At 40.4% G+C, this 26164-nt stretch overlaps 2 protein-coding genes across 4 annotated transcripts in view; both read left to right on the forward strand.

The window, feature by feature from the left end:
* The window catches only part of TRPC3 (transient receptor potential cation channel subfamily C member 3), a 45385-nt gene extending 44009 nt beyond the window's left edge, over window positions 1–1376 (forward strand). For 2 of the 3 annotated variants that reach the window (XM_064450515.1, XM_064450517.1), the window contains one exon: window positions 398–1376. In XM_064450515.1, coding sequence (XP_064306585.1) covers window positions 398–540 — 143 coding nt within the window. In that variant the 3' untranslated portion in view covers window positions 541–1376. The remainder of the gene's footprint in view (window positions 1–397) is intronic. The other variant, XM_064450516.1, reaches the window with a different exon arrangement.
* Window positions 1377–1661: 285 nt separating this feature from the next.
* On the forward strand, window positions 1662–25937 carry BBS7 (Bardet-Biedl syndrome 7). The gene is made up of 19 exons (XM_064450519.1): window positions 1662–1767; window positions 2060–2125; window positions 2799–2861; window positions 3715–3890; window positions 4515–4701; window positions 5391–5463; window positions 6408–6524; window positions 8176–8306; window positions 9021–9105; window positions 10799–10901; window positions 11478–11670; window positions 13208–13282; window positions 14178–14243; window positions 16339–16478; window positions 17481–17645; window positions 18768–18877; window positions 18987–19090; window positions 20566–20689; window positions 21706–25937. The coding sequence occupies exons 1-19, from the start codon at window positions 1732–1734 to the stop codon at window positions 21840–21842; spliced, it is 2151 nt and encodes a 716-aa protein (XP_064306589.1). The 5' UTR covers window positions 1662–1731; the 3' UTR covers window positions 21843–25937.
* The last annotated feature ends 227 nt before the right edge of the window (window positions 25938–26164 follow it).

Consider the following 26164-nt stretch of genomic DNA (forward strand, 5'->3'; position numbering starts at 1 on the left):
CCTGTGTGATCTTGACACATCCCTTCAGAAAAAAATATCTTTTCCTTTTCTCTCTCTCAGAGGGATACTAATATTTACCAGCTGTTCAGCGATTTTGCGGTGATTAATTCATTAACCTATGCAAAGCGCTTTTTGAACCTTTGCTCTGTGTAGAGGTGGAGCACAACATTAGAGTTCGATGGACTATTAAAATAGCTTTGGCACTATTGAGGGGTTGGAAACACGCTTCCGTCTCATTGAGAATGAAGACGACGTAAAGCCTCCTGCCCCACCCCTGTGCCTGCTCCCACGAACATTTTGAGATTATAATAATCTGAAATACGCATTGATGTGACTTAATGGTATTGAATGAATGTTAAACTTGGCTAACACGTATTTCTTTTAATGATTCATACAGGTGAATTAAAGGAAATCAAACAGGATATCTCCAGCCTTCGCTATGAACTGTTGGAGGATAAGTCCCAAGCAACAGAAGAGTTAGCAATTTTAATACATAAACTCAGTGAGAAACTAAATCCGAATATGTTGCGATGTGAATGATTCAACAAATGAACCACGGCTTTGACTACAGCACAACTATTTATTGGCAATAATATTTCAGTATCTTATACTTGAAAAACGTATTGTAGATTTTTAGCACTAAATAACTTTATGTACAGCTTCTCTGGAATGTAGTCTTAGGAAATTTTATTAACTCACCACAAAAAGATTGCGCTCTTCATTTTAATTGTCTCAAAGCAAGAACTATCCTGTTTTGTTTTTGGTTCTTTGGTTTGTTGTTTGGTTTGGTTTTTTTTGCATTTAATGTGTTAAAAAGGTATAATGGTATGAATTGCTGATATTTCAACAGGTTTATGAATACATATTGAGAATTCTTTGCACTAAATTTGCAAGAAAAAAAGTGAAAATAACAGATACAGCCTAGTACTGTGGTCCTTGCAGCAACTGGGTACAAATAGCAGTTTTCATGATACCATAAATTGACTAGAGAACCGTGGGGGATTACTTGAAATCTTTGTTCTTTAGTAGTGACGCTAGTAGTGTGTATAAGGCGAGAACTCATGGTATGATTACAAAGAATTAATGAAAATCAGGTAAGTGTGAATGTAACTGTAGCAGCACTGTTTAACATGTATGTATATACACGTACCCATGACCACCTTTCTTAATTCAGCATTATTTACTTTCAAGAGGAAGGACTAGAGGGTTTTTTTTAAACACCACCTGTGACAGGCGCTGTGAACTCAGCCCAAAGCTACTCTTTATGCGGTAGAAATGATTTTTTTAAAATTCCGGCTCGGTGCAGGGCCGGTATTTTGTTACACTGTTCTAAATACTGCCTCCGATGCTTCATTGTTAAATAAAATATTCCTACTTTACTGATCTTCCATGTTCTCCCGGTAGTTTGCCACCCAAGGCTGAGTTACGTGGTAGAACCCAGGTCCGGAGACCCCAGCCCGTTCCGACTGCCTGGGACGGGCCGCCGCACCAGGCCCCCTCAGGCCGGGCTTAAGCCGGGCTCAGGCCAGGCCGCGGGTCGCTCCCCGGGGCCCCCAGCCGCCGCGCCCCGGAGCCCGCCCCCATCCGGCGCACTGCCCAATCGGGGTGCGCGTCTTGCCGCGGCCCCGCCCCTTCGACGTCAGGGCTAGCCAATGGGAAGGCGGCTCTGAGGTTGCCGCGGTAACGGGAGCGGCGGCCGCGGGCGGGAGGCAGGCGCTGCCCGCCGGCGCTATGGAGCTGAGCCTGGCCCGTGTGGACTACCTCCAGGTGGGCCCGGGCTGTTGGCCGCGGCGCCGCGCCCTCGCCCCGGGGGACCCTTCCAGCGGGGCCGACGAGAGCCCCGGTCCCGCTGCTGCCGGCGGCGGGGCCGCCTCGGGAAGCGCCTCCCGGCGGGGGCGGCGGGCGCGCGGCTCCAGAACCGGGCTTAAGCGGGGCTGAGCCGTCCCTCCGCAGGCCCCCGGGCGGCCCCGCAGCGCCGCGCCTACCCCCGGCCCTCAGCCCCGGCCGCAGGGCCAGCGGCGCCCGGGCCTGCCCGGCTAAAGCCTGTGTCTGCCCACAGGTGGGAGTGACGGCCCAGAAGACTATGAGGCTCCTTCCCGCCTCCGGGCGAAAGGCGACGCAGAAGGTACCGGCCTCCTCCTCTGGCGTGGAGCCTCCCCTCGTGACATCGCGCAGCATCCTCGGGGTTTCTTTACTTAGGCCGCCGTAGGGAATAACTTGGGAACCAAATGCTTGGAACGCTTTAGAAAACTGTGGGGAAAACAGGGAAAAAAAGTCCGAATTTGCTTCTGGAAAACTTTCAGAACCAATAAGGAATAAAACTTGCTGAAACCGCACAGAAGTTTTTGCATGTTCCTCCATTTCTGTTTTGCTGACACTTTAGTATAAGTATTCCTTTCTAAAATCTTCCTCAATACAAGTTCAAGCTAAGGAAGCCTAGTTAGAAAAACTCCATAGACACAACAGCGCATTTTTTTTCTTTTATTAATACGAAAATACAACTGTTCCGAAATATGCCTTTCTGGAGCTTCCACCTGATGGTTGCTGGTGTTTGGAACTACAAGCAGAAAGCCCAGCAGGAAAAGGACTGTAGATGCTGTCACTTAAATTATAGTTCTTAGGCTTTATTGTCCTACCTATAGTGGTTTATCTGACTTTATTACATATGGCTGTGTAAATTAAGTACCATAGAATTTGAAGTACTTAAATACAGCAAAATGTGATTAATCTAGGAAAAGCATATTTTAAACAATATTTGTCCCTGTAATACAAAATAACGATGCGTTCTACTTTTGAAGGTGGTTGTTGGAGATCAGGATGGAGTCATTACGTGTTTTGGCATAAAAAAAGGGGAAGCTGTGGTAAGTGGAAGTGTTCCATTTAAAATTTTATTTTAAAAATGTTCTTCCAAATGAAGTTTGAAAGTCTGTTTCTATTGACATGGGAAATAAGCTACCTGTGGAAGGTGTCTAGGTAGGGCTGCGGTCTGATACCTAGCCATGATGAGGGTGTGCTGATTTCATGCCTGGACAAGCACGCGGTCCTCCGCAGTTGTAGGGTCAGACAGCAGTGTATATCACAAAAAAAAACCCCTCGTTTTAACACCTTTTGCATTGCAGTTTGGTTGGGCTTTAGCTCTAGATATACTCAGTTACTGTGACTGGACAAAAACCTGTAGCGGTTCGCTAAGTCAGTCACTTTAAGGGATTTTGACAAACTGTTTTTTATGAGCCTGGGCTTATGCCCAGCTTAATAAAAACTTCTCTTTTTGTTTTCCCCCTCCCTTGAGGAAGTTCATAGCCAGCTCAGAAGGACCCCATAGCAATACAAAATCTATGTCATCTTCTGGAATAAGAATGCAATGTGTAAGAGGAAGGGAGTGTGTATGTGTGATGTTCTTTTTGAAAAAAAATACCCACAAACAACCAAAAAACTTACAGCTACCAGCAGGACTGCAGTTTTCCTGTGGATGAATAACACTGAAATAATAAAGTATTAATTTACTATATTTTACAACTTTTTATATTTATTGACTTATAAAATGCTCGATTGCTTTGCAGTTCTGAAGAGAAACATACCGATTAATTTTGTCTGCAGGTAATCCATGGCATCTTAGTTTTGCCAGAAATTGTAAAGCACGCTTACTATGCTTTATGTTAAAAGATTACCATAAATATGATATTGTGACTATGAAAATCGCTTTTCTACTTACAGACGGTGTTCAAGACGTTGCCAGGCCAAAAAATTACAAGACTGGAGTTGGGAGGAGCGCTTAATACACCGCAGGAGAAAATTTTTGTGGCTACAGGATCAGAAGTTAGAGGTTTCACAAAAAGAGGGAAGCAGTTTCTTTCGTTTGAAACTAACCTCACTGAAAGCATCAAAGCTATGTACGTGTGATATTTTGCATTTTTTCCATAGCCGTAGCAGGTTGTTGATGATTCTTATGAAATAATTCTTTACCATCCAGGGTGCTTGTAGGTAACACTAAGTGCCAGTCCACCTTTAGTGTGTGCCCTGATGTGTAGGAAGGAACTTAGAAAACCGTGGTGAAGTTCAGAAGGCGTGTGGGGGCTTGGGAGGGGCCTGGAGGCGCTCGCGTCAGCGCGAATGCAGGTGAGCAGAGCTGGGGTTATTGCCATGGTGTATCATGTCCGTATGCTCTTCCTGGAGCAGAACAGGAACAAACTTATTTTCCTTTTTGGATAGGGTTGTAAGATGCTGCCATATATAGACCGGCTTGAGAAGGATGAATGTTCTCAAAATATATTAAGGAAATTTCTATAAACATATGCTTAGGATTTTACGTGAAAACAAAATAGGAAATTTGAGAGCTATAGAAATCCTGTGGTTTTAGCATTCGTAAGAAAATTTTTTTTAATAGCTGGCACAGCTTGCGGGGCTCACTAGTGCCTTGAATCCGCCAGCGATAGTGTGTGCGTGTAGTAGGGCTAAAAGGCTGTCACTGCAACTACACTGGGGAAGTGCTACAGGAGGTGCTTTCTCTTTCTCAGGCATATTTCAGGAGCAGATCTCTTTCTTTGTGCGAGCTATATCTATAACCATTACTGCGACTGCAAGGACCAGCACTACTACCTGTCAGGAGATAAAATCAACGATGTTCTCTGCCTTCCCGTAGATAAAGTGAATTGCATTACGCCGGTACTTGCGTGTCAGGACAGAGTCCTCAGAGTTTTACAGGTTAAAAAACTTGCTTGGTTATGTTTTATGTATTGATGCCATAGAATTGGAGCGATTCTTAAGGGACTCGGCATATCAACGTGGCTTAAACATTATGAGGATAAGCATACTGTATTTTACTTGGCAGTGTTACTGTCTATAATGCTGGTACTTTTTTTTTTAAAGGAAAACCATTATTATAAACTTGCAAAATGAGGATTAATAAAAACACTGTAGATAGGCTTTGTAATTCATAGGTGGAAGTAGATAACAAATTGGTCTCTTCTAACTATAAAAGTGCTCACGTAAGGGAATTAGATGTGTAAGGCTTTATCAGTTCGGAAATTCTTGCTCTCACAATTTACTGTTGCGACAAATCTGAATGATATTACGTGGTTTAACAAATCTATTCACCAGACAAATTCATGGATTGTTTTTAATAATAACACATTTCAAGAGTCCTGTGTTTTATTTATAAAAACTTCACTGTGTTTTGGCATAGAAATGGTTCTCCTGTAGGTATTGGGAGTTTGTATAAGTGAAGTGTATCTGTCACTATTATCCATAATAATTTTCTCCTTGTCCTTGTGGGGGTTTGGTTTGTGGCTGGTGTTTTGGGGGTTTTTGAGGGTTTGGCTGGCGTGGGTTTGTTTGGCTGGTTGTTTTGTTTTGTTACAAAACTCATTCAAGGTAGTTCTCTTTGTCTTTAGGGATCTGATTTACTGTATGAAGTAGAGGTTCCTGGACCACCTACTGTTCTTGCTCTAAACAACGGGAATGGGGGTAACAAGATCTTGAATATACACACAGCTAAATAATCTTATTTTACTATACTTTTAAGATTTTATTGCTTGTGTTCGTTAATTACATCTTGCCTTGATTTTTAAGGTGATGTTAAAAATGCGGCAGAAAAACTGACTATGTGAAGTCATTCCTTACATACAACTACATGTATACACACATGTATGACTGGTTTGAACAGTTGTAAATTATAGTCACGTTTAATTGAAAGGCTCTTACAGGAGCAGTGAGATAGAAGGTAGTCTCATTATGTAAATGCAAACTGGACCTTTGGGGGCCATGTCAACGTTCTGGGTTTGGGTTTCTCTCACCCATGGATTTCCATAACTAGAACCACTAGATGCATCCGTCCGTGGATGGCTGAGGATATTGAGTAGAGCTCACATAAACTAAGACTGTGGAAGGATCAGGCTTAAAATAGTTTGATCATCCTTCTTGCTAATCTGTTCTAACCTAACAGAAATCGCTTTAGTATGTTAATCTGATGCTTAATTTAGTTTGAGTTAGATTGTGTGACAGCGACATTCAGAGCTGGTTTGGAAAAGTAGTTCTTACTTGCTTAATTCTTGGCACAACATTCACTATTGGAAGCTGTTCTGCATCTCTGTTTCTTGTCTGTAAAGGCAATTTAATAGCCTCTCTTTGCTGAAATGTAAAGTATTGGATTATGAATGGTGTTTAGGCATAACTCCAGTGCAGGGGGGCACTGATACACAGTCAAGTGATAGCCATGAAGAAATTACCAGAACAGGTGTGGTTTTCATGTTTTTGGTTTTGTTTTTAAAGCTTGACAGTTCTGTTACACAACACTAATGTTAGTATTTCCTTTTTCCCTTGGGCTGTAGAGTGTGACTACAAAATCATTTCAAATTTTTTAAACTGGCGTACCTGGTTTAATCAATTCTAAATTCAATTTACGTGTTTAGGTGATTCTGGAGAAGAAATTGTGTATGGAACTTCTGATGGTCAACTGGGTCTTATCCAGATCACTGGTTCCAAGTCTATACCTAAGTGGGAAATTGGAAATGAAAGAAAGAGAGGAGGTATGTGTTTCAGTCTCTCACTCTAGCTTTCCAGCATATCTGAGGCTTTATAACAAGTAGAATAATCAGGAAATCTTATTCATAGATACTTTGGAGGATATTGTAATTATGTCAGTATGTGATAGTAATAGGAGTAAGATCTCTTTCATTCTTCTGAGTTTCTTATAAATAATTCTAATCAGTTTGCCTTTGGGTTTTCTGCTTGTATTATTTCCAGTACCTTAGCATGCTTCTGTTTTTACAGTATTTTTAAAGTGGCGTTTGTAAAACAGCATATGATTACTTGAGGTTTTTATCGTTTTGGTGACTATTTCTAAGTGCAGCTATACCTGCCAGATTTTTCAGATGTTCAGTGGTCTTGAAGTCTCTTCAGAGGAAAGGTTAGCATCTTCCTTGCAAGACTTTTTTTTCTTTTTTCTTTTTTTAAAAGCCATTATGAGGGTTTTTGTCTGAAGGTGGAATAAGGCATACATTAAAGCTCCATAGTGAGGCTTAACTAATCAGAGCATAGTACGACACTTTCCCTGTTTTAGCTTTGGTGTGCTGCTTGTGCAGCACCTATTAACCCATACTCATTTGTAAAGGAGAAGACTGGGAATAGAAAAAATACATATATGTTTTTAAAATTTAATTATCTCAAAAACTATCGATGAATTATTTTCTTAAAATGCTTCCTAGTATGCCTGTACCCTTCATATGAGATATGAAGGAGTCATAAAAGTTAAATTCCAACTTGTTTTTTGTATTAATTCTTGTAGAAACATGATAAATCATCATAGGCTGTTTCCACCTGTGCTAATAGTGGGTTTGCCCGCTAACGTGCCAAGTAGTAGTACCTAGTCCAGGTCTGGCACAAGTCCGAACCCTCTTTCTGTCACCTCAGCCAGAATTCATAGTAGTCCGTTTACCAATAGCTTTAGGTCAATTATAGGAAACAAAGAATGCTTGCGTCTTCAACTGGCAAACTTACAGTAGTGTGGACAGACAAATAGTTCACCTGGGGAAATGTTGATGAGGGAGGGTTAAACCCCTTAACAGTAAGCTGTTTGAACATCGGAAGGGGTTTCTGTTCAGTGCTTTTCACTAAGGGAACTGGAGCATCTCCCTTATGAGGAAAGGCTGAGAGACCTGGGTTTGTTCAGCCTGGAGAAGAGAAGACTGAGGGGGCTTCTCAATGCCTATAAATATCTGAAGGTGGGTGTCAAGGGGATGGGACCAGGCTGTTTTCCATGGTGCCCAACAACAGAACAAAGGGCAATGGGCACAAGCTGGAACATGGGAATTTCCACCTAAACATGATAAAAATCTTCCCTGTGCAGGTGCTAGAGCAGGGGCACAGGCTGCCCAGGGAGGCTGTGGAGTCCCTTCCCTGGAGACATTCACACTCCGCCTGGACGCGTTCCTGTGCCCCCTGCTCTGGGTGTGCCTGCTCAAGCAGGGGGTTGGACGGGGTGATCTCCAGAGGTCCCTTCCAACCCCTGCCAGTCTGGGATTCTGTGGGAGACTTCAGTCCTCTAGTGGACTCATCCAGAAATAGCATTAATAACACCTTGAAAGCTGACCAAGAATCGATGTAACTGAACGTGGCCTGTGCATTCTTGTGTCATACGGATAAAGATGAAGCAAACGGTTTTGTTTTCATTTTCATTAGGTATCTTATGTATTGATAGTTTTGACATTCTGGGAGATGGAGTTAAAGAATTACTCATTGGACGAGATGATGGTATGCTAGAAATCTATACCTTTGAGAGTGCAGATGATCCTGTCCTTCGATATGATCATGTAAGCCCACATTCATCATACTGTTCTCTGCTGGAAAAATTAATTTTAAAAAAAAGTCTGTATTTCAAAACTTAAAGTGTTTTCAAGATCATTACTATGAAAGTGTGTGTTTTGTTTTTAATTTGATGAGCTCTGTAATGTTGACAACACAAACTTCGAAGCAGTATCCTAATAGTTAACAACCAGAAGGTCCTGATTTGAGCAAAAATCAAAATACTGTAGAGGGCATGTTAAAGTTCTGGCTCTATTGACTACTGAAGTCCCTCCTGGGTGAAACCTAATGCAGTGCTTCTCTCTCCGTGAGAAAACAACCCCATGTTGTGTATAGCCTGTGTTTTACATGTAAAATAATAAATTTAAGCTGTCAGGACTTTACTGAGCATAATTACTTTGGTTTTGAATTGTTTAGAATAGATTTGATCCACAGTTATTTCAGCCTTCAGTCAGATTGCTAATTCCTGCTGGAAAAACTCTTGCCCATCAGTGTTTTGCTTTAAACTGCTTTTTAATGTCTTTGTTATGCAGAGTAGAATCGGAATGCGTTTGTTGAAACACCCCAATTTAGCTGTGCTAGTCATCGGCTAGCTTACTCTTTTGTAGGTCTGTGTAGGTATTTTGTGATGCAGGTAAAAGGAGGAGCACAACCCTTAAAACCCCAAACTTCTAAAATGAGTGCAGTGATATTTCCCTCTGCTTGAATGTATATATTTGAAGGCTTTGTCAGAGAGCATCGCATCAATCCAGGGTGGCTGCGTAGGAAAAGAAGGGTATGATGAAATTTTAGCATCTACATATTCAGGTAAGCTTCATATCATTTACCCAGTAAATGTTGCTTATGGTAATGTGATAAAAATGAAGCAGGCTGTGTTGTTAGTGCAGCTCACGTCTCTTAAAGTGTTTGTTCTGACTGGAACCAGGATAATGTTTTGTTGAAAACTCTTCTAGTTTAGTATTTATACTTCAAAAAAATGTTCCCTGTGCTTAAAGTATGTTTTCTGTATTTTAAGATATTCATAATGTGTTCCGCTGTGTAACAGCGGCTTGTTATTCTCTGGTGTAATCTGCTGCCTAACTCTGATGAAATAATGAATAAGTTATGTCCGAAGGAATTATTTATAAATTTTTTTTGTATTAAAAATATTGATAGACATGCATATCTTTTTTTTCCCCCCAGCTTTTAAGTAATTTTCTTCCTTTTCAGCTTCGTAGGGCTTTAAATGGGGTTGATTCTGCTTTTAGTAGAAAATAAAGCTTCCCCGTGTGAGGTGTCTCAGCAGCCCTTCTGTAGGATTGGAGCTATTGGCCTGACTGTTGCAAAGGCCATGATAAACACGCTGCGTGTTAACTGCTGGGAGCTGAAATACTGCTAATTCTCTGTCTTCGGTTATCCTCAGTGCTAAAAAATTAGCCTGCAGAAACCTCTTGTGTTCAAAGTCATGTATTTTGGCAAGATACAGTTCTCGGTTATTGAGAAATGATGGTGTGCAAGTGCCGCTTTTAAATAGTCTTTGGATGGTTAAAAAACTCTTATTACCTCACCTCATGAATTGTTTTGGTATGACAGGCTGCAGCAATACTGTGGCCAAAGTCCCCTGGGGCTTCTTTTAGTGGGAATGTAGTAAAGATCTGCGAATCATCAAAGAAAGTAAAAAAGCAAAAGCCCACGTTCACCTGTGGGTTTTCAAAGGCAAACTGTGGTAGGATGTGCAGTAGCGCGAGTTCAGCTGATGTTGGCAGATAGCAAAAGTAGGGCCGGGAGCAGTAAAAGTTACATTTGAAGCCTGGCAGCAACAGAACTTCTGCGGCTTGTTGAAAGTTCATGCTCCATAATTGGGCTTTTTTGGTACTTGAAGGAGATAACTAAAGAATGTGAAAGATCGCGGACATGTCAGCTTTTGTGGTGCGTTTTATAATAATGCTGTCTTACTGTTTGCGTGCATTAGATGAGTTAACTAGAGCGATAAGCACACATTCAAGTCTGCATACCATACCCGAGGTGTCAGCGTATAATCAGTTAGTAGTTGCTTTTGGAAAGAAATGTCATTAAGTAAACAAAAAGATTATTTTTTTTCCACTTCAGCTGTCAGCATTCGATCTCAGAGCACACTGTGCAACATCTAGTTTGCTATAAACACATTGCACAGCTTTTTTTTTGGTTTTTTTTTTTTGTCAACTATAGTACTGTAAATAATTCAAGGTTTTGTCAGAGAAACAGAGGTGGGAAAAAAATTAAGCACTCGGATAAAAACTGCTGCAGAGGGATTCATGAAAAAGAATAAGTCATGTTTTCCAATCTGTATGTTAAGAATGAAACCCATTAAAAAAAAAATCATGCTCAGCGTCTAGATTAATCCTCCAAAGAAAGGATTAAATTAAAGTTTCAATTCTCTCTACCCAGTCTCTGGAACAAACATCTCTCCACACATACAAAAGCTGAGTGTAGACTTCTCTTTATAGCTTATAAGGAATCTAAACTTCATATGTTGGTTTAGGCTGGCTGACAGGACTGACTACAGAACCTGTCCATAGAGAAGGTGGATCAGGTGAAGAACTAAAATTAAGTCAAGAAATGCAGAGCAAGATTTCATCCTTAAGGTAATTGCACTGGAAGGACATTTAAATGGAAGAATTGAAATGGTAAAAGCTGAAATGTCGTCTTTCCTTCCTATCTCACTGGATTTTCTGTACCTTAATGTAGGTAGAAGTAGAATCGAACCTTTTTAAAGTAGAAATTAATAGCAGCCTCATTTTGCAGTCTCTTTCTAGCTTGCCTTCACATGATGATGTCTTAATGCCTTCTTCCTCAGCATCAGCAAGATAAGATTCCCTTCTTCCATGCTGCTTATAGCTTCTAAATGATGGGAGGAAAGTAGTCACTAGCGTATCATTCAAAATGCACTGTGCTCTTGAAGGGAAGAAGTTGTCTTCTCCTGTGACTCATCGAAATCTCTTTTGGCAAAGTACAGCAGAAGCTACGTTTTCATGTGATACAGTTTATATTTTATTTTTGTTATGTGTGTGGAAGGGGAGTCACCAGTCACTTCTGGTTGGAAAATTGTGGACAGAAGATAAACCTGATTGCCTCGCAAGCTTAATCTACTTAATTTCTAGGGTAGTTTTTATAGTTTTTCTTTTTATTTTAAGACATTACATGTGGTTTCCCTCTTCTAGGAATGAATTGGAACACTTACAGATTAAAGTACTTCAGGAACGTGAAAAATACCAGCAGTCCTCTCAGTCCAGTACTGCTGTTTCATCAGTACCTGCGTTCAGTGTGAATGACAAGTTTACATTAAATAAGGATGATGCTAGCTACAGCCTCATCTTGGAGGTGCAGACAGCGATAGATAATGTCCTGGTACAGGTGAGTGCAGTTTTGTTCTTGTTGGCTTTCTTGATATCTAAGTAAGGCATTCAGAGACTTTCCAGTTTAAAAAGCTGAGTTATAATATCTTAAGTATATGGGTTTTTAAATGTCTGAATCGTTACAAGAGGGAATTGAAGCATATAGCCTTGCAGTGTTGAAGTAACTGTTGTAAATGTTAGGGAACAAATACAACGTAAACCTTTATTGAACAGAGCAACATCACACTACCAAAACAGACCAAGGTGCCTGCTGTACTAGGTTTCCACATAACTTTTGTGTGTGCTTTTTTGTGTCCATCCTTATTTAAATAGAAATTAACTCAGTAAATCTTGAATGAGGTGCAGATTCTCACTCGCCACTGAAGTACCCTCTGTAATGGGAAATGAATTTCCAAGTGGTGTGGGCCACCTGTACGCTGGGAGCATGGAACAGCAGCTGATTTGTGTGCAACTGCTGATAAACATCCCGGGCAAGTGGAGCAGCCTTCATTAGTTACTCCTCCCCCTGCACCAGCTGAAGTTCATGTTACCTTTGGTAGTCAGAAAGAGTCGTGGTACTGAGTTACTTTCTTTTGGGATATGCATGGGGAGAAGAAGTTGTAAGGAGGAATTTGTGAGGTGAATTTGCTGTAATAAATGGGAGAGAACTACTGTAGGATTTCATTTCTCACTTCTTAATAAAAATTTCTATTTTTAGAGCAATTTCAATTAGGATGTTATTAGAGAAATGCTAAGCTACAGCTAACGTGCAGCTCTGTAGTGTCTGCTGTTTCCATAGCTGAGTGAGGAATAATGAAATTGTTTAATCTAGCCCTGAACCTAATGTAGCATTTAAAACTTATAGCTTTTTCTTTAAAGAAATAGAAAGCAGTATCTGGTGTTCCTCTGTTGTGAGAAGACAATACAACTGTTTTTAAAATATTTTTTTTAGGATGTGGCATATTTATCAATGTCTCTTGACGCTTCTGTGAAGTTCTAAAGCAGTACCAAAGCAAGTAGTTAATCGTTCTAATACCCTGTAACCTCGTTTTTAAAACAGTGTTAGATTTAATTTTAATTGCGGTGAAAACACATGTAGATGAGAAGTGGTCTGTGTCAGAAGTGTTATGGTAAGTAAAAGGGTCATTAATAATTATGTAATATGATCCGTGGTTTCCTGCATGAATATTGTAATCCCCCTATTAAAATAGGGAAATGCTTCAATCGTGACTGTACTTCATGCATATGTATGAAGTATACTTTCATGTCTGAAAGCTGTGAATACACTGTCATGTCTGAACGATAGTTACACATCTTATGCTGAAGTTGTGAGCTAGCCACGCAGGAGTTCAGGACTCTGTAGGAGAATTAGAGAAAGCTCATCATGTTATTCCGGGATTAAGTAGTAAACTGCGTCTGTTAGGCCTTTGCCTCTTGGATGAAACAATCGTTGCCTTTCCCTTATTAAAATAATTGATGACAGTTAGAGGATAAATCCATTAGAAGCTACTCAGGAACTTAAGCTCTTTATTTTTCCTTCCTCATATGTTCTGCAGAGCGATGTCCCAATAGACTTGCTGGATGTGGATAAAAATTCTGCTGTTGTTAGTTTTAGCAGCTGTGATTCTGAGGTAAGTGAAACGGAAGAGGTATTTATAGAGATCACATAATGAAAGCTCTTAATCCTGTATATTAAAAACAGAACTTGGATTTATATACTTGTAATTTTAAATATATTGAGTTAAACTACTCATTTGGTAACGCTGGAGACCTCAGCTTCGTTAGACATACTGCAGAATTCGAAGTTTGTGGCAGGTCCTGACATAAGGCGAAGCTAAATATGTGCTGAAGGATCCAGGAGTAACTGCTCTCTTGCTGCTCTTCCTGCCTGGTCAGGACTGTGAAAGACCCGTGCCGTATTGGTCTCTTCTCTGGAGTTGCCAGTATCACATACATTTACTTCAAAGTAATTTTAGGTGAAGAACATTGTATTTCTTACTTAGTTTGTCTCTTCAAAATCACTTTAGAACATGAAAATTGTGCCGTGTGGGGAGTCATATGTTTAAGTGCATTTTTTATAAAATAATTATAAACTGAAATACTTACAGAATTACTGGCGATGCAACACCAGTAGGTGTTTTCCTACAAATCTTTAGTTTTTGGATGTTGGACTAATATTGTAGATGAGTGAGGCAGTCTGACACTGTAGTAGATAACTGTGTTTTTTATGGTGGTGTTAAAGACTATAAGAAGCTTCAGATGATTTATCCTTATATAGAGAATTTTTTTAAACTCTACCATAATTAAAATTAACTGGAATATTCAAGGGAACCAAAGATTACTTTTTTGTATTTAACTTCTGTAAAATAGCTGTACATAAATAGCCAGAACTTTACATGTCTACAGTTAAAACAGACCGGCAGAAATTTTTCTTTTGCTTAAGGGGGCTGGACTTAAGGCTCAGAACATACAACTGAACCACAGACCTGTTTTGTATTATCTTTCTGGGTTTTTTGCTGTTTACAGCCAAATAGCAACTTTCTCCTGGCGACTTACCGATGTCAAGCAAATACTACGAGACTTGAACTTAAGGTAAAATGTTCCAAAATATTTTTCATAATACATTAATGCTATGTAGATGTCTGCTTTGGAATGGCGAGATCTCTACCTGGACTGACTGCTTAGCCTGAGCGAACGATCAGTCCAGTTTCTGCTGCTGGTTGTTTCCTGAGAACCCTCTGATCTGGGGCTTGTGTTCCTTTTTATTTGTCTGTGGAGTTTCTAAAGGCTTCTAAAAATGTGTTACTTCAGAGGAGAGCCTGGGGTCCTTCTTGAGTGTCCCTGAGGTGAAAGCAGTGGGGAAATCACAGGTTGTGAAAATACTTGATAGTGGAGACAGTGTGTGGAACTTGGAGTGAGGTGTGGGAAAGAAAGGTCTGGCGCTGTTTGTCCTCGGAAGTGTTTGAAGGAAGTTACGCTGGGAAGTAACCAGGGAATACAGGCTGGATTTGTATTTTGGAGAGGAAGCAAATCCGGTCACTCCATGCTTCTTATACTTAAGGCATGGGGGTGTTTGGGGGTTTATTTTTAACGATCCACCTAATTCACATGTTTTGTGGCTACCACCAGGGGAAATAATGAAGGAAATCATTATTAGGAAAATCTTCAACATGCACACAGGCTCTAGGTTTTCTTTTTATGCAGTCACCTAACACTGCAGCCTCCTAATCCGATAGGCGTTTGTTTATATAAAACTCCCAGTCAAAAATTTATCATTAGAAATTTAAGCCTGCGTAAGGTGCATCAAATGTGGGGAAGTTGGGGGTGGTTATCTGTTTTTTGATGAGGTCGCGATAATGGACCTAGAGTGCAGAATTAAGACTTTTTATTTCCCAGGTCCCCTTCTTCAGACATGCCGTTAGTGTGCTTATTGGTTCTGAGCAGGTCGCTTCATCTCCCTGTGTCTCAGTTCTCTTATTTTAGGGATGTGACCCTGGCCACCTTTAGTATTGAAAATAGAAGGTGAAGAGAAACAAGAAAAATCAATCAAGTGCATTCATACACAAAAAGAGGATTCTCTTTTTACTCTCTCACTAAAAACACGTATAAACTTGCAGTTATGTGTCGTCATAGTGCCGTGTGAAATCAAAACTCTTGCATTTGGATCCTGCTGTGATGGATTCAGTCTGCACAGCCGCTACTGTCACCCCACTGCAGCGCACTGAGGATCTCCAGTGATTTACACCTGCCACGTGGAGTTCATTCTCTTTTTGTGATTTGTTTATGCATGTGCAGACAATATGATTTTTAAGTCTTGGTGATTTTATTTCCAAAGAGAACTCTTTACTAACTTATTTTTATTAAAAACACTGAAGTTTTCCTGCAAAATGCTGCTTTTTGAGTTCTGAGACCCTATAAAATAGGGGACGTAATCAAGGTTATAAAGCAAACCTATGCTTGAGCTCCAGTCTGCTCTTCTGTTTGTATAAAGCTGTTTCAGTAGCTCTTCTACCTACTTTCACAGCTCTGTTGGAGCTGTAGGTGGGACACTCCTGTTTCACGTCAGTTCTGCGTGAGTGGCGGAGCTCTTAGGGCAGTCTGCGGTCTCAGCAGAGAGGTGATGGATGTGTTGCTGTGTCCTCCGAGGTGTGGAGGGCACCTACTTGCCTTCAGGGTGTTCTGAGACTTGGGCTTAAATCTGGCCTCTTCTGTTTCCAAAAATCGCTCAGGAAGAACTTTGATTGTCATGAAGAGATTAACAGATATTTTGAAATTCAGTTTACTTGTTTAAATTCTTTGATCTATTCTTTGCTGCCAACTGCTACAGAATGTATTTTTTTCCTTAGTTAAAAAAGAAAAAAGAATGGGGCCACTGAAGAATTAGAAGCAAGTTACAGACTTTTTATTTTAACTGATCAGAAAGTAAGTTAGCGGGTTTTATTTTCTTAATGTTTCATTCATCTAATATGGCAGCACTTCACTGGACACTACTTCATCTAGTTTTAAAATATTCTTGATTTGCTCTATTTTTAGTGGCACTATCAAGTAATTACAGTACTCTAAATATTCTTGAAGTACTCTGGTCTTTCTTGAATATATTTCAAATATCCACCGATTTTCCAAATTGTCTTAAATTAATCTTTTCCCTTTCATTCTTTTTTTGTGGGTTCTGCTTCTATTTCTACAGGTTCGATCGATTGAAGGACAGTATGGGACACTTCAAGCATATGTAACTCCAAGAATTCAACCAAAAACCTGCCAAGTTCATCAATATCAAATTAAACCGCTTTCACTTCATCAGAGAACTCATTCTATTGACCATGACAGGTATTTGCAAGGAAATGTTAGTCCCCTTTTCTCTTGAAAAACTGACACAATGCAACTGAAACAGTGTTTACTCTGTAACTTTAAGTGTGTCATTTCTAACCCCCAACCTACAGTTTTGAGCCTGTAGTTCCATTTCATGGGGTTTCTGACAGAAAATGCGGATTTAAGGGGTTCCTGCTCTCCTTGCCATTCTTTATCCTTGTTTTCAGGTCATTTTTCGTTTTACTGACCTGGGTTATAGTGCAGCCCCGTCTGTTAGTAGAGCTGAGGGTGTGGCAGAAAGGAAACTCTCCCGTGTTAGTAACCGCAATCTTTTCAGTTTCAGCCTTATTTTCCCCTCCACCCTTTTAATGTAATTCTTTTCCATAGCTAATTTGGCTCCAAAACTGAGCCAAGGCTGGTTTTTTCCCCTTATCCCTTTGTTAGGCACCTGGTAACTTATGCAATTTCTGCTTGATTTTTTTTTCCCCACCCTCAGTTAACATCTTGTACTGCCACCAAGGTATTGCTTGCTTCAAAACAAAACTGAAAGATTGAAGGAATGATACCAAATGCTTTTATGTGCAAATGAGCTCCGTTATGCCTCGTTTTTGATATAAGTGCTGTGTCCGCAGTTTTTACAGCATGGGAGACTATTGAGGCTCCTGGTCATATTTGCTGAGTTGTCAGTTATTTACTTTTGTCATAAGTTTCAGGTTTAACAACTTGAAACGGCATATGTCAAAAACTTCCAGCTAGTTACTTACCCTGGTCCGGCCTGCCTACTAGGAGATAGAGCGTGAATGTGCGTGTAGCTTTTTGTCTTGAAATACAGGAAAGTCGCTGTAATCTGCAATACGTAACTACTTAGCCAGATAGCGGACTTTTTACAGGCTGTCAATTAAAAGGAAACCACCATGTGGAACTAAACTGTTTTTCATATGAATAACCAGTGCACTGGCAGGGCCCCTCCTTCATAACTATTAACTATGGTTTTTTTGTTTTAATTTCTTCATCTCATAGACCCATGAACACACTGACGCTCAAAGGCCATTTCAGTTTTGCTGAAATTCACTCGTGGGTTGTGTTTTGCTTGCCTGAGGTGCCTGAAAAGACTCCCGCTGGAGAAAGCGTCACATTTTATTTTCAGAACACCTTCCTGGGTACTCAGCTGGAAAGTACTTACAGGTAAAATACGATTACTAAAGCACAATGTGACTATGCTGGGGCTTTTTTGTCTTTTTCTTTCTTGAACCAGTCTGCAAGTACTGTTTCACACACTTACAGCTGTTCCCCTCTTCACCCTCAGCCCCACCAAAACTATCATTAGAAAGACCAGGAGCCTTTCTTAAACAGGATTGTCAAGCACTGCCGGGGGTGAGCACTACCCAGTATCGATGCACTCTGTAACCTGAATAGGGCTTTTCTTGAAGTTGGTCCAAAAAACAAAATTGGCAGGGAGGAAAGGCTTGATATATTTTTAAGATGATGGCTTGGCTTTAGAATTTAAAGAACATAGCCAACCAATACAGTGAAATTATTGTGTAATGCCTATTGTTTTCTAACTTCCTCTTTTTTTTTGTATCAAGGAGCAGAAATAACTTCAAAGGCATTTAATTCTCATGCAAACAAAAATGCGATAAGCATTAAACTGAAAACTTTCTTTTTCTGCAGCTTGTATTAGGCAAATATAATTTCTGTGTTTAAGATCAATACTTTGTTCTCAAATTAAATAGGTAGATCTTCCTTCAGCAAATTACGTATGTCCACCTGAAAATAGAACTGTAGAATACGGAAAAATTAATTGTTACAATTATGCAGGTTCCAGCCTGCTCCCAGCCTACTGTACGCATTTTCTGCTCAGAATGTGGAAAGTTGTTGGGTGGTGTTTTTTGGGGGGGAAGGGGAGAGTGTTTTTTCTCCCTTCTGGTATTGAAGCTTCAAGGTTTGTCTTCAAGGTATTGCAGTGATAAAACTTAGGAGGAATGAATACAGTCAGAAATCTTACTTGTATAACCTTAGGGCCATACAATAAAGATAACAGCTCTGTGTATACCTGAGATTTGTGTGTACTGCTTTGCCTCGCTTACTGGAACAAACTCTTCTCTGTCAAGATTACACTGGGAAGGAAGGAAGAGCATAGGGGTGTATACAGCCGCCTGACAGATGGAGGATCGTTATGACCTTTATAGAGGTTGCTTGCTTTGATTTGGGCATTAATCTACAGGCTGCCTATTTTAACGTAGGGACAAATCTAATACATGCATGTGTGTGTAAATTTATTCAGTTAAAGTTTTTCTTCCTTTGTAGAAAAGGTGAGGGATGTTTTAAGTCTGACAACATTTCTACAATCTCCATCCTAAAAGATGTGCTTTCCAAAGAGGCTACTAAAAGGAAGATTAATCTCAACATATCTTATGGTAAGACTTTCTTCTCTGTTTTGTTGCCCTTGACTTCATTTTATATTCTTACAAACGGAATATGTATTATTCATTTGCTTCTTGGTTTTTTTTTTTTACTCCCTACTAGATGTAAATGAAGAGTCTGTGAAGCACACGTTAAAACTTATCCACCCTAAATTAGAGTATCAGAAGCTGTTGGCCAAGAAGGTTCACTTAATAGATGCTCTGAGAGTAAGTACTCCTGTGGAAGGATTTTCCCGGGGGATTATGTTGTCAGATACCAAGCTGTAGGGCTCAAGCCAGGTGTGTGTCATACTGGCATCTGCTCCGTTTCTATTCCCAGGACGTGTATTTTAATAAGCTAGGAGACAGACTTCTTCAGGTAAAATTCCCATTTGTACTATATAACTAGTGAATAACATGTAGGATTGCTGACTGGTGTTGAGGGCGCTTAAATCGGACAGTAGAAGGCAGCCAGCTTTATCACCTAGTGTTCTCCCTTTGCCTCCTGTTATTTGCCAGTTCCTTCTTCGTCTCAAACCTCCACTAACCTTTAAAAGTTTTTTAGATCTGGGGATGATCGTCCAGGCCAGATGCGGCTTCCTTGCTTTGGAACTTCACCCCAGCGTGTCATAATTTCTGAACTATCTGCTTATTAATCTTTTGCTTAATACCTTCCTCAGCCGTTAGTCTTTGGGAGGTACCGGTTAGGCAGCCTGTCTCATTTCTTGGACTTTTTCCAACAACCAGGATTTTACTGTCAAAAACTTGCCGTCATCTTTTGGCTTTGGTTTTTTGAGGGGAGATGAAAATGGACAACCAATTCTCTTTTGTCCTTTGGGGGAATTAAATCCTTGTTGTCAGAACTCTTTAATTAATAGAAAAACTGGCTACCAACAAGAATAGTGTGTATCTTTTATTGTCACTAAAAGTATTGTACTTGGGCTTGATTTGGCAAACTGGGGAGGTGGAGAATAATAGAGAATTTATTCTGAATGCACATTATGCTTGTGCAATAATGATGATGTTGCACATCTGCTTTTTTTAGGCTTTCTTTAGACAGCAAATCTTCTGTGACAAATTTTTTTGTTGCTCATTTTTTTGGCTAATAGCTTATTCGTGTGCAGTAAAATAACCTGATGATTGATGAAAGCTGTTCCCCAGCAGAGTCACAATGCATGGCATAATTACCTTTCGTCTAGAAAATAAGAGTTTTTCTGTGGGGGATAAAAATGCCTATACTGTCAACCATCTTAAATTAGTCTGATGGTAGACTGGGGCATTTTAGAAGAGGTCTTTAAAACTTTTTGCTGTCACAAATTGAGTGATACTGTCAGAGTTTACTTTTACCTTCAGACTTCATCATATGCTACACTTTCTAGGAATGTACTTGTTCTAAAAATGAGCCTTCCTCAGGCTTTGTTCTGCAGGGGCTGGGCAGTGGCATGATCCTGTTCTGGCAGTACGCATAGCTGGAAGCTGCAATACTTTGAGAATCTAGGCTATGAAGTGACAAGTAACATCTGGCATTTCATTAGGAGATGAGAAAATGAGGCACTCTGAAAATAACTCTTGCTAGTTTAGAAGGGGATTGTCTTGTCTCCGAAGTGCTTCCTCCCGTCAGACCCAAGCTTAATTTCTTCTTACTTTTATGCTTTTATGACACTTAACTGCTGCTAATTCTTATGATTTAAAATGTCTTTGAGGAATTACAAGTTCACGAAGGAAATGTGGACTTCCTGCTACCAAAATACCGCAGCATTTTGGAAGAGGCAGATCAGCTGCTTGAGGAGTACAAGAGACAACCTGCACATCTCGAGAGACTTTATGGTTTGTTGATCGATTCAACTTTTTAATTAAATGCAACTTAATGTCCAGAGAGCATGCTGGACGTGACTGAAATAGTTACAAAGTCAGTATTAGTAGAATTGGAATAATTTGGTAAGTGGATACGTTTGGGTGGCTTCAGGACAACAATAGGTACGTTAAGTATATATTGTCTGCTTGGTTGTACGGCCAAGGTTGCGTATTTACATAATGTTTTTGATCATGAAAGTCTGAAGTTAAAGGTGAGGCAGTAAAGCCTAGCACGTACTGGAAGTGGCTTGTATGCTGCTGCAGACTTTGAGTAACTCTCTAAAGGTTCTCAAGAATTGTTCACCTGAGAACTTCTAAAATCGACTTGGCATCACTGCATCACAAGCGTATCACTGAGAATGAAAATACCAGGATTATTTGCAAGTGGCTTTTCTACTTTTTGTTTAATAGACAGCTTCTTATATTCGGATGATCCTTGTATTTATGAACATGAGTAAGGATCATATTCAAATTCAGGGTGGAATTTAAGAATGTGTACAAGCTAAATGAGTCATTAAGTTCTGAGTGGGGAAATTTTGCAAAATATCAGAAAAATGCACATGGGGTGAAAGGGGGACTCGTAGGAGGTGATCTGATTTAGTGAACGAAATTCTTTAACCACCTCTGGTGTTCCCCGTACAGCTTTCAGCTCAGACTCTCTGCCAGACACCAGCTTTAACAAGCTGTTGTGTGTACAGCGTCAGCAGCGTCCTCGTTGCCCATCCTGTGATAGTTCCTATTTCTAGTGTTCCAGATGTGGGTAACTCTAAGGCAGAAATACACGCTTTGGAATGAAGCTGGAGTCTGGGCTGTTCTAACAGTGGTTTGGGTTTGTTTAAAAGTAAATCATTGTTTAAAACATGAGGTTTAATGAGCGTCTTGTCTCTAAACCCAGAATCAATTAGAATAGTTGGTGTGTAATCAGTTAATGAAAACGCATGATAATGAAAACAAGGGAAATAATAAGTCCTGGGATTTTACCTTTGCAGGTATGATCACAGATCTCTTCATAGATAAATTTAAGTTTAAAGGCACCAATGTGAAAACTAAAGTTCCTCTTCTTCTGGAAATTCTGGATGGCTGTGATCAAGATGGACTAATTGCTTTTTTTGAGGCTGCAGCCTGACAAGGAAAAAGCAGAATAATTTTTATAAAAATTACTTTTTTAAAAAAAAACCACACTTTTTTGTTCTACTGTCAGCTCTTAGGTTTTATTCATATATTTTTATTGTACTGAATACAGCAGTCAACTTCAGTTCCTATAAACTGTTGTGTATGTTAAATGCGCGCAGAGTTTCTATGTACACCGTGTTCTTCATAGCTGAAGAAAACTCAGAATCAGATGTAAATACCAAATACCTTTTTTGCAAAAATGTTTTCAGTACTGTTGAAGACTACATGTAGTAGTTTGTTCTCCAGTTGTAAGAATGTATGAAGAAACTGGTTTTCAGAGACTTAAACAGATTCAGAAGCAATATCACCTGTTAAACTAGGCTTAACTGGTATTTGCTGGCCACTCTGAGAAAGCAGGATGAGAATCTCACCAGACTTGACGTAGCTGGTGTGAAACACAGAAAGGGGAGAGCTCTCCTTGAATTTTAAAGACAGCTGTTTATCGAACATATATAAAATTATACCTGTTTCTTTTCTGGGTTAAGTATAGGAGGCCCGTCCACCTTGGTAAAGACTGGTGATTACTGTCCTTGGCAGGATAGATGACATGTCATGATCCCGAGCCCCTCTTCTCCCTACATACTATCGCCCTCTTATCTAAGCTTTTGTCACCCTCTGGGGGAGTCCAGTTCCCCTTAGGTAGATAGATAAGAAGAATCAATTTATTTACAAGTCATTAAATAACACATTTACAATACATTATATCGTTAGGATCTTACAACAGTTTGTGCCTCACTAAGGTACATATGCACAATGTCCACTGAAGAAAACTACACCCAGTTCGATAAACAATGAGCTAACTTTTCCTGTGGGATCTGGAGAGTCCTCGTTCTTTTAGGAATTCATAATGGCCTTGATACCATTTTCCACGTACTCCTAAAGGAAACCCCATAAATTTAATATTAGTGTTCATCAGTTCCTGAATTTGGTCTTTTAGGTGTTAGTATTTCTTACCTTTTTCCGCTGCTGCATCCACCAAATACGTTGACTTACTCTCATATCTAACAGAGATGTCGACTACCAGAGTCTGGTCGCCTTTAACGAATATGAGGTCTGGCTTATATAATTCATGTTGTTCACCTTCCAGCAGCGGCTCTTGGAATATAGTACCCAGTCCTTTTTGGCCTCCTGTGGCAACAAGTCGCGTAAGTGATCTTGCATTTTCATCCTGGCCCCTTGCGCCTCTGGGCAGCATCCAGTAATGCAGGACTTGTCCTCCACCTGACAATGCCGGCAGGACTTGATTTGACTCTCGTCTGCCTGTTTTCCTGAAAAGCAGGTTCAGTCACCCAGTGTGCAAAACACCAAACTACACATAGAGTGGGGGTATTTTATGAATTTCATTTTTGCGCAAAGACGGGTGCTAGGTGGTAACTCCACAAAGCTAGCACACCACACTGAGAAACTACAAGGTATTTATGTATTAAATTTGTCAGTAACTGCGAATATTCTTGCCCGTCAGCTACTCATTGCATAAGTTTCTTTCCCACTTCACCTTAAAGGTATGGGTCCCTTTAAATTTACCACGCATACTCAGAGAGTGAGGGGCTTGAGCAGGGGGGTTTCTGGCCTACAGGTGTAATTTTTAGTATTATAATGAGGATAGTTCACCTAAAGGACACTTAGTTTTAATTCTCACCAACATCCCAATTAATTTTCGTCCTTGACTATATATCACCCAGCTTTCGGTGTCTTTCGAGGCAGGATGTTCCCTTTATTAGTCTCAGAGTTCTTCAAGGATATAGTCATAAAACAAATGCTTCCCTATCTCTCAGCTCTCTTCTCTGGCTGCCAAATTCTGTTTTGCCAGGCTCACGTGGTTCATTGTTATTACTTAGCAGAAAATTCCATTTTCTTCAGGATATCATGGCAAATTGCTAAAAATTCTCTTGTGAGGTAGATGTTAGCTCTTAGCTGTAATGCCACGATAAGCTTTCTGTGGGGAATGCACCTATAAAACTCTAACCAGTTCTTACTCATCTTATCCTTCCCAAAGCTGGAAATTCACTGCCGTGGGAAACCAGCTTGGTCCCAATTCTCAAATTCCTGTTTTGCCAGTTACAGGGCCTTGGAAGGGTGACTTTTGGAGCGGGTGGTTCCTCACCCCAAACTTTTCTGATATCACCATAACCGGTTTTGGGTCCCAAACAGATGAAATCTTTCCCATCTCCTCCTGCTGCAATCCACAATTTTTCAAATTCTTTCTCGATACCCTCTTGGTGAACAAATGTTCTTTTTGCTTCATCGAAAGACTGTGTAATTCTTAGTCTTCGGACCTGTACCCTGGGAATCAAGCCCAGGAGCCTGGTAATGCCTAAACCTCCATTCCGGGTGCTGGAATACAGGATGGCGTCACAGGTACTTGCTGGAAGATCTTCCATTCCCTGCCAAGTCAAGGATTTCTAGGTATGTAGCTTTCACCTCGGCTTGGTCTGCCAGGTACATCAGTCAAAGGATAGCATATCCTTTCAAGATGTCAGCCTTCTGAAATGGCTTTAATGCAGCCTTCCCTATCCATTGTAACCATCCCTTCACTTTCTCTAGTAGTTCTGGTTTTGATATCCCGCCCATGGGTCAATACATAGGCCCAGGTACTTTTCAGAGCTACTGGGGTCAATCATATTGAGGGGGTGCCGGTAATCATCCATGTGGGATGATCATTGATGGTATACAAATCTTTCATCAGCTGGATACAAAAGCTGTGGTGCTGCTCCTCTTGCATCTTGAGGTCAGTTAGATCGCAGAAGACATCCAATATTTCAGTGTTTTTCTGCATTCCTTCCCATGACCTACTTAATGGCACCAGGTCGTCAGCAAAAGCTGTAGCTATTACATTCTTCAAACAGCATTGGAAGCTGCTTCTTTTCTCCTCCAATTTTCATGGCAAGGGGGACACAGATAAGTTAAATAATAGTGGGGATGCTGGATCAGCCTGTTTTACACCCATCCGAATCCTGATGAGCTCTGACTGTTCATTCTTCAGTCAGCGTCAGTACTGATGTTACAATACAGGTTTGTAATCAGAGTAATAATGTGATTGTGCCCTTTTTATTAGGGGCTGAAATGATGTGGGAGTGGTTCATGGTGTCAAAGGCTATTTATCTAGCATATACAATTATATACGTGTTCCTCTTCTGGGTTAAATATAGGTGGCCTGTCCACCATGGTAAAGTCTGGTGGTAACTGTCAATTTTGGCAAAAATGGTGACATGTCATGATACCAAGCCCAAGTTAGTCCCTACTTACTCTTGTCCTCGTTATTACAAGCTTTTGTTGCCCTCAGTAGCTCCATGGGGTCCAGCTTTCGTCTTGGGTAGAAAGGAAGGGTCAATTTATTTACAAATCATCATATAACACACTTAAAATATTAAGATTTTACAACGGTTCTTGTTTTGCTAGTGAACAGGTGTACAGTGTCCACTGAAGAGAATAAAGCTTGATTTGATAATTGATGAGCTAACTTTTCTTGCTGGGAACCAGAGAGTCCAAGTTGTTTTAGTCATTTGTAATTGCACTGATACCATTTTCCACGTGCACCTAGAAGAAGTCCTATAAATTTAATGATATTGGCCTTGGTCAGTTCCCACACCTGATGTTTTAGATGGTACTGTTTCCTAACATTTTCTGTTGCCGCGTCTGCCAAAAATGTTGATTTACCTTCTAACCTGATATCTAACTGTGATGTCAACGACCAGGGCTTGATCTTCTTTTATGAATACCAGCTCTGGTTTGTATAGTTCATTCTGCTTGTCTTTCAGCAGTGGCTCTTGGAATACTACCCAGTCTTTTTTTTTTTTTGCCTCTTCAAACAATATTTGACATAAGTGATTTTGTCTTTTAAACCTGGCATCTTGTACTGCTGGGCAGTATTCAGTAGTGAGCATGCTGGACTGTCCTGCCTACCCCTTGCCTGGAATTCTCTCGCCGGGTAGAGGTTGGCTTTTAGTTGTAAGGTGGTGGTAAGCTCTCTGTGGGGAATACCCCTACTTTTAAAGCGGTGCATTAACTCTTCTGTAGAGTGGACGGCATTAAACTTCCTCTGTGCTTCTCCTGGTGTCTGCGTTCTTTATTTTGAAACTCCCGGTGAATTTGAAACTCACACGCTTTTATTTAAAATTAAAAGAGACGAATCAGCGTGTGTGTGTGGGGGGGTGTTTTTCACAAGTGAAGTTTGAAAAAAAAGAGTAACTTGTGCGTTGAGAAGAAGGGCGGGTGGGAGGCGGGCGGGGCTGTGCCCTCAGAGCTGTTTCCCGCGCCGCCCCTCGCGCCTTCCCC

Source organism: Phalacrocorax carbo, chromosome 4 (assembly GCF_963921805.1).
Source record: "Phalacrocorax carbo chromosome 4, bPhaCar2.1, whole genome shotgun sequence".
Taxonomy (NCBI): Eukaryota; Metazoa; Chordata; class Aves; order Suliformes; family Phalacrocoracidae; genus Phalacrocorax; species Phalacrocorax carbo.

What these genes read in the sequence shown, in the direction of transcription:
- BBS7 (XM_064450519.1), top strand. Translation starts at nt 1,732, where the DNA reads ATGGAGCTGAGCCTGGCCCGTGTGGACTACCTCCAG. An exon ending in TCTAAACAACGGGAATGGGG is followed by an intron (nt 5,464 to 6,407) that starts GTAACAAGATCT and finishes TTACGTGTTTAG; the next exon opens with GTGATTCTGGAGAAGAAATT. An exon ending in AGCAAGATTTCATCCTTAAG is followed by an intron (nt 10,902 to 11,477) that starts GTAATTGCACTG and finishes TCCCTCTTCTAG; the next exon opens with GAATGAATTGGAACACTTAC.